The following is a 9,154-nucleotide window of genomic DNA, read 5'->3' as shown; positions in this document are numbered from 1 at the left end:
TCTGGTTTTTAAAATAGATGAAGTTATCAAACATGGTAGAGAATGATTTGAACATGCAAAAAAATGTTATTTTGCAATAGATGGACAGATGCCATAAATAAAGATTTGTTGTCAAAACAGAGCTACACGTTTCTACTGTCTTGTTTTTTCAGAAGTATTTTCTCATCCAACTCCATTTTGTCCAACATTTTATTGATTTACTAGCCCTAATCTATGCTTCTGTATCTTATATATAGTTGCATGAACTTTGTCTGTCGCACAAGTGTTGAAAACATACATACATAGTTACATGACCATAGTTACACGACCAATTTTTGTGTGCGTAGAACCCCCCACCCAAAAGAAAAGAAAAGAAAGAAAAACCAATAGAGAAAAAAAGTTCTACATACATATATATATATATATATATATGTTAGTCTACAGTTTGGTAGAGGAATCTGTAGCATGTATTGGTGATGGTACTGGCCTTAGTTTTGTTTTAGTTAACAAAAGAACAGCGAAGGCAAAATGAGACCAAACTTCTTATTTATTTCACCTTCATTCAATGGCCACTTCTGTATCGCTAAGCATGTTTCATAAGTCATTTTAATTTTTAAACCTTCTATTTTAAAGGAATGGATCAACGATTCTCTATACCCATTTTGTTGAGCCAGCAGAATCTGTCCCAGCTACTCCATGTAACTAGGCACAGATCCCAGACAATCAATTTATTTTTAATTTATTAAAGATGTTCAAAAAAAAATTGGGGTAAGGCTACCTATGACCTCCCTGAAAAACGTTAATATCCGGGTTTGTAAAAAAATACATATTTTTCATCTTAAAAAAACTATTTTATCTATTTTACCAACTCATTTAACATTACACCTAACATCTCAATTCTTATTTTTACTTACAAGCAAATAAAATAATATAAACTACACAATAAAATAAAAATAAATTACTCTTCTTTCTCTTCCCTTTCTTCCTCTCTATCTCTTTCTCTCTCTCCACTGTGACAATAAAAAATATTATTTAATTTTTAGCAACCTACTACATTATTACATATTCAAACACTATTTTATCTATTTTACCAACCCATTTAACAATATACCTAACATCCAATTCTTATTTTTACATACAACTCAATCAAATAATATATATAAAAAAAAAAATCTCTCTCTCTCTCTCTCTCTCTCTCCAATAATATATTTTGTACGTTTACAATGCATGAATAGTAGATTGTATATTTGAGAAGTCACTATTCACGGTTGTAGAAAAAAAAAATAGCAATACATACCCCGATAAACTTGATTTTTGGGGTGTTGGTTGGTAAAATAACAATTGGGGATTTTACACCCCCAACAAGGCTAGCCTAACATAATTTATGGCCTAAGGCAAAAAAATTATATGGGGCCCTTTATATGTAAACATTAATTAAATAAAATTATATAATACTACTAATTAAATTAAGACTAATTTGGTGTAAATACAGAAATTGATGAATAACTAAACTAAGGATAATTTCATATAGAGAATTGAATATCATAATTGAACCATAAATTTAAACAAAAAGAACTAAAAAATATATTATTTTTAAAAAAAGAAACTTACTTTAACTTTGATATATAACTATGCATAATTAAGTAAAGTTGTTGTGGGGACCGTTCGATCAATAGGCCCATTAAGCTCAGGATTGTTGGGCCTGTGGCTCATCCGAGGATGCATATCCGACCGAGGAGGCCAAGTCAGGTCATAAGGTAATTACTGAAGGGGGTGGTAGTCAATATCACAAGGGTAGAGTTCTGTACTTGTCCGAGGAAGCCATACTCCTCGGCAGTATGCGTCCGAGGACGATCAGGACACGGTCTTGTTTCAACCAGACCTCAGAACTAAGTCACCACTGAAGATAGAATAACCGACCAAGGATGAAAGAGATAAGGCAAACAAATATCTGTAACTACAGCTGCCTCCACATTAATGGCCTCTCAACCAACTCTCTGACCGCATTAATGTGGAGGTGATACCTGAACAGTAAGGAAGCAGCCTTACAACTGCCCATAGGAAGTTCCAGGAGATGCTAGATGAGATAAAAAGAAATCCTCCGAACCCAACCTACACGTGTGCGGTGAGGATGAAACACAAAGGGGGGTATATAAACTGAAAGAAGAACATGCAGAAAGGGGAGAAAAAAGAAACAGAAAAGAACAGAAAGAAAAACAAAGACAAAAGAAAAAGAACAAAAAGAGAGAAAAAGAACTGTATCGATTACCGAAGGGAACGATCGTTGTACCAACTCTAGACTTTCAATATACGTGAGAGTGAATCTTTTTATCATACAAAAGTTAACCTAGTTCTTTACACCCACGCTCTACAAATCATATTATTCGGGCCGTTTTACGTACGAACTCAACACTGTTCCGAGTCGTTACTAATCGTGTCCTTACAGTTGTAATCTAAATTTTAATTTTATATCTTCCTTTTAAGAGGAAGAGATAAATAGAAATTATTTGGTGTGTAGTTTTGTAGGAGATCAGTTTACAAAAATTAAAGTCTCAAACTATTAGGAGAGATTAGTCATCATTGATGATCTATTACATTTGCAACTTTTTTTATAAAAATTTTAGAGTTTCAATTTGGTTAAATTTCTATTGGTCTCCTATTTTGGAAGCCTTATTAGAAATGAAAAAGAAAAATACTTAAAATATTACAAAATGATCACAATATAATGTAATAATGACTGTAATTGATGAATTTTGACAATCTATTTTATAAGTGTTTGAATTACTTTTTTATATAATTAGTGACATGTTAGTTTGTAAGCCTGTAATAAAATTTGTGATATCCTTATTATCACTTTATAAAAAAAAAATGCTCAATTATTTAAAAAATGTTGTATTTTTATAAAATTTTGGGCCAATGGGGCCTTCTTTTACTAGGGATTTTTTTTTCCCGGTTGTGGGGCCTCCCCCCAAAAAAAAAAAAAAAATCCCAATGTTAATGCTCAAGTTGGTATTGATACCAACTTATTGTAGCAAGTTAATATGATTTTTTACATATGGCAACCCAAATGTTACATGTTTTTAAGGGTTTGTGATATAGCAATTTGAGGGGTTTTACACCCCAATTTGGAATCAGCTTATTCAGTACTTTGCTGATTTTTTTTTCTTGCTATAAATGTACTAAAATATATTTATACTTTGAAAAAGTATAAAAAAAAAATTATAATTCAATTTAAAAAAACTGTAAATAAAAGTTAAAAAAGTGTCAAATAAACTGGAGACATTAGTGGCAAACAGACACTGCGTTTGTTTAAAAGGTCAAGTAGCGTTTGCTGGAGAAGATTGTTTCTTCTTCCACCATGTGTTTGTCCTTGCCACGTGATTAGACCAACATCAAGTTTTTATTCATTTATCTGTTCATGTCTAGGTTGACTAGGCTTGAAAATTCCAGTGCAAGCTTTATAATATTTCAAGCCATTACGGCATTCATATTGGTAGTGCTAAATAATTATATTGCTATTTTTAATACTACCAAATACCAAAATGTGTTTTACAATATTTTTTTGGCTCCATAGCTATAGTGCACGGTTACTTTTGACTTTTGAGTTTTGACTATGCATGGAAGCTAAAAGGTTAAAAAAAAAATCATTTATACGATTCATACTACTCTGAATTATTTTACTCATTTGTGTTCACACTACTTTTTTTATTTGTATGTTCACACTGCTTTTTATTTGAATAATTATTTTATTGTAGTAGATATATTATTTTATTGTAATGTTTATATTATTTTATTGTGTTGAAAGCTAAAATAGATCTACTGATACTAGATGTTTACAATGTTTTGTAAAGTGAATAAGTAAAATAGATAAAAGAACTTTTTGTGGTGCTAGATAGTTAAAAAAATAGTTCCACAAACGTGATGCTATTCTGGGTTGCTTTAAGATGGCTTCCAATAGAAGCTGCCTAGTTCCTACAGCCCTTATTTTCTTACAATAAAAAGCCCCCGCCAGAATTGTAACTCTCCAAGCAATCAAGTCCACAAACAAAGCTTCCTTAATTCCAAAACCATCAGCTTCCCCCCAAATCGATCACATCAAGCATGTTTTCCTTTACAAGCATGCCTTCAACAACATCAGTTCTATCAACATATACTTCCTTCGCTGCATCCGCAATGCTGCTCCGGACAGTGATCAGTGAGGTCCAGACCATGACCACTCAGCTCATACCTCAACAACTCCAAGAAAAATTATCTTCCAAGCTTGGAGGCCTATTCGGTAATAATTTCTCTTCCCAAATTACTCTCATCATTGATGAACACAATGGGCTTTCCATCAATGAAATTTACCAGGCTTCTGACATCTATTTAAGCACAATAATCACCCCCTCAGTCAAACACCTCAAGGTTTCCAAGGCCCCACGTGAGAAGAACCTCTCCATCACGATCGACAAAGGAGAAAAGATTATTGATGTATTCGAGGGAATACGTTTAATTTGGGAATTCATTTCTACTGAAAAACAGAAATCAAATTTTGACTATGAAACCTCTCTCCACTCAACAGAAACATCTGAACAAAGATCAATTCATCTCAGTTTAAACAAGAAATACAAGGAGATTGTGCTCAGTACTTACCTGCCATATGTGGTAGACAGATCAAAGGCCATAAAAGAAGAAAACAAGGTGGTGAAACTTTATTCACTTGGAAACTCCTATCAAGATGTCAATCTTGACCACCCATCCACTTTTGACACACTGGCAATGGATCCAAAGCTCAAGAAAGAGTTGATGGATGACTTGGATAGATTTCTGAAGAGAAGAGAGTTCTATAGGAGAGTAGGGAAGGCATGGAAACGTGGGTATCTTTTGTATGGCCCTCCTGGTACAGGTAAGTCAAGCTTGATAGCAGCAATGGCTAATTACTTGAAATTTGACATCTATGATTTGGAGCTTTCGAATCTACATAGCAATGCAGACCTCAGGAGGCTGATAGCCTCTACTGCAAATCGATCTATTCTTGTAATTGAGGATATTGATTGTACCATTGAGCTGCAAGACAGACAATATGGAGGATACAACCAAAGAGACAACCAGGTGAGTTCATAGATTGTAACACATTGAACTTAATTACACTATTTACAGTCTTTTTCATCTTAAAACACCCGTTTCGAAGGCTCTTTTATGGATTTAAAAACCGAATCCGTCAAAGAACCGAAAAAGAGAATAGTTAATAGTTTTTTGGTTCGACCAAGGTCGGATCGATGGTCCAACCAATGACGTCATATATAATTAATTAATAATTTTTAAATTATAAAAATAAATAATAAGATGTATATATTTTAAATTTTATAACTCATATTTAGTTTAAAGATATATTTTTAAAAATTTTTAAAATAAATCACAACACATAATAACAAAGTTATAGTAAAGTTCATTTATTATTTTATTTATATATTAGATATTATTGTATATTTATCACTTATATAATATATTATTATTATTTAAATAATATATAATTATTATTTAAATAATATATAATTGTTTGGTTCTTTATAATTTTATAGGTAATGTTATATATTAAAAGAATTATGCATCTATTATATTTATGTCAATCAATGTTTGTGTTGTATCACTATTCACTATAACATGACTATCTTTTTCAGCAAACAAAACATGGCTATTATTTATTATTTGGTTTTTTTCTTTTATAAATTATAGTAATACATAGCTTTAGGAGTTTACCACAAAAATAGTTACGTTACTCTAGTCTACGAAATAGGAATACATTGAATAGAGAGAGTGAAAGAAAAACAGGAATCGACAGAGAAGGAAGAAAAGAAAAGGGAAAAAAAAAAAAGTATTGACCTAACACCTAAGCACTCATTAAATTCCCCCACTTAATCATTTTCTCTCCTATTTTTCTCTTCTTCTTTTTTTTCATCCTCCCCAAAATCACCCCACCAAACATACCTTGAGCTCTCTCTTAAATTTCAAATTTGCTGCTGCCTTTTCAGTCTTCTGTTCTTTGTCTCTCTCGGCACTCTCTACCATGAAAATTTCAAGAATCAGTAAAGTTAAAAACGGTCATGTAAAGGTAGCTCATCTTAAAACATTATCAAGATCAACCTCTAATTTTTACCTGTCTCTTTGCAAACATGTGGTTTTCTGTTTTGTTTATATTTGATTTTTTTTTTTTAACATAGAAAATACCGTTTTTTAACATTTAGCTTAACTGTTCAAAAGCCAGTCCAACCACACCGGTTTTCGAATTTTCCAATTAAACCGCTGGTTTTCAGTTTTTAGTTTTTTATGCTATTTCCGGTTTTTAAGCATAACCAGACTGGATTAGAACCGGTCGAACCGGATGGTCCAATCCAATTTTTAAAACCATATTTTTTCGGTTAATCAATAGAAGTAAAGATGATTAGCCCAAACTAACTTGTGAGATCAGCTGTAATGATAAATTGTTCTCTCTTATTGACAGTTGACATTATCCGGGTTGCTAAATTTTATCGATGGGCTATGGACAAGCTGTGGGGATGAGAGGATAATTGTCTTCACAACCAACCACAAAGACAGACTGGACCCTGCATTGTTGAGACCAGGCCGCATGGACATGCACATCCACATGTCCTATTCCACTCCAAGCGGGTTCAAGATCCTTGCTTCCAATTACCTAAGAATTGAAAGCCACTGCCTTTTCACTGAAATAGAAGGACTCATTAAGGAGGTGGAGGTCACCCCAGCAGAGGTTGCAGAAGAGCTTATGAAAAGTGAAGACCCCGATATTGCCCTTGCAGGACTGGTTGCATTCCTCCAACAGAAGAAGAAGCAGATGAAATGTTCTGAAGAATCCAAATCTGAAGTAGAGAAGGTCAATGAACAAAGTAAACAAAGCCCGGGGAAGAAGAAAGTTAAGGAAAGCAAGAGGAAGAAAGCTAGAAGTGGTAAAAGCAGGCGATGAAAGGGCATAGTCTGCATGATTTATACCATCTCTCACGAGCCTATGCCAACATACTAGCATTTTAATGAATGAAATAATCAAATTTTATAATATGAATCAAGTTTTTGTTTTAGCAAGTTGTCCCCAAAATTAGTCCTACATAGGAAGCACCCATATTTCCGAGCAGCAAAGGGTATCCGTTGCTTTCAATAATGTCTACAAAATCTTCTTACACTGAATATTGAGGTGATTGAAAATTTTCACTCTCTTTTGGAGCCATATAATAACAGTCATCAGTATCCTATATCGTAAATGGCCAATATTAGCATGACATGAGCAAACCTTTCAAACAAGAAAATGAATCAAACACAAATTAAGAAGCCATCTCGTCAAACTCAACCATACCCACTTAAGCATTTTTACATTCCATGTAAGCAAAATGAATGTGACTTCTCAAATGAAGAAAATAAAGCGTTTTATCAAACACCTTCCATGCAAGCAAAAACAAATACAACTTCATGCCAGTAACAACAAGCCTTAATCCCAAATTATTGGGTTAGTTATAGATCCTCAACAAATTAGTTAGGATCAGCTATATATATTCTTATCATCCATTATATTCTATCTAAAGTCATATTCTCAATTATTTCCAAATACATCACCATGCCTAAATCCTGAAATTACACTTGCAATTGCAGTGAACATCGAAAGTTGAAAGGTACAAGACATTTATAAATGAGAGGTGTTACCTCCACAACATTTTCACAGGTGAAAAGTTGTTATTAGTTTTAATTTGAATTCAAAACTTAAATTATTTTTTTACCCATTTGTAACAACCAATAACAATCAATAGCATTTCTCTTTATAAATAGACCGGAAAAAAATGGAAAACTTCATATTGATTTGGAACAAGGGCCGCACGAACTTAAAGGGCCCCACAACACAATGAAATCCCATTGGCTGCACTGCTACAATACAAACAAGGGAATCAGAGGATTATGGCACATAGGAGCTCCACTATCAGTCCCTCCATTGGTCTATAAAAGGAGATGGGCTGACCTTCACAAAACACAGAGAAAAACAGAGAACAAGAGTTAGGAGGCTTGTAAGCCTGCATCATTCAAGTAGCAATATGGTGCCTAAGAGTATAGTTCTCCTTGGTTTTTTACCCCCTAATCATATCTATAAGAGGTTTTCCACATAAATCAGCAAGTCTTGCATGCTTAGTTTCTTAGTATTTTCTATAACACGCCACTGACCACCCTTGTTCAGCCATTAACCTATGGGTGATGGCGCCCAAATGTATCGGTAGGTAATAATTTAACAAATTAGCAATCAACACTTTCAAACTAGACTCCAATTAAACTACTACGTACAACTGTCTACTGCAAATTGATCTATCCTTGTAATTGAGGATACTGATTGTACCATTCAGCTGCAAGCCAGACAATATGGAGGATACAACCAAAATAACAGCCAGGTGAGTTCATAGATTGCAACACCTCTACATTGCACTAATTTGCACCATTTACAGTCTTTTTCATTGTAAAACCCTGTTTCGAAGGATATTTTTCAGTTGATAAAAGTAAAGATGATTAGCCCAACCCAACATGTGAGATTAGCTGTAAATAATAAACTCTGCTTTCATTGACAGTTAACATTATCCGGGTTGCTAAATTTTATCGATGGGCTATGGACAAGCTGTGCGGATGAGAGAATGATTGTGTTCACAACCTGCTATAAAGATAGACTAGACCCTGCATTGTTGAGACCTGGCCGCATGGACATGCACATCCACGTCCTATTGCACTGCAGATGGGTTCAAGATCATTGCTTCAAACTACCTAAGAATTGAAAGCCACTGCCTCTTCACTGAAATAGAATAATTCATTAAGGAGGTCGAGGTCACCCCAGCAGAGGTTGCAGAAAGAGCTTATGAAAATTGAAGACCCTGACAATGCCCTTGAAGGACTGGTTACATTTCTTCAACAGAAGAAGCACAGCAGATGAATTGTGCTTAAGAATCCAAATCTGAAGGTCAACGAACAAAGCTCTAAAAAATCAATGAAGATGGTGAGAAGAAGGTAAAAGCAGGCAATGAAAGGGCGTAATCTACATGATTTCTATCATCTCTCGCTGCGAGCCTATGCCTGAATACTTAGCATTTTGAATCAAAATTCATAATATAAATTAGTTTTCATTATTGCAAATTTAAGTATGTCCCAAAAATTATTC

At 33.8% G+C, this 9,154-nt stretch overlaps 1 protein-coding gene across 1 annotated transcript; it reads left to right on the top strand.

Moving 5' to 3' along the window:
• Nucleotides 1–3,874: 3,874 nt before the first annotated feature.
• On the top strand, nucleotides 3,875–5,110 carry LOC115982260 (AAA-ATPase At3g50940-like). Its single transcript, XM_031104806.1, has one exon. It carries the CDS (start codon nucleotides 4,081–4,083, stop codon nucleotides 5,080–5,082), a length of 1,002 nt encoding a protein of 333 aa, XP_030960666.1. The 5' UTR covers nucleotides 3,875–4,080; the 3' UTR covers nucleotides 5,083–5,110.
• The last annotated feature ends 4,044 nt before the right edge of the window (nucleotides 5,111–9,154 follow it).

The sequence above is a fragment of the Quercus lobata genome, chromosome 3 (genome assembly GCF_001633185.2).
Source record: "Quercus lobata isolate SW786 chromosome 3, ValleyOak3.0 Primary Assembly, whole genome shotgun sequence".
Taxonomy (NCBI): Eukaryota; Viridiplantae; Streptophyta; class Magnoliopsida; order Fagales; family Fagaceae; genus Quercus; species Quercus lobata.
The sequence above is the reverse complement of the archived record's forward strand: the minus strand, read 5'-3'. Positions and strand labels throughout refer to the sequence as shown.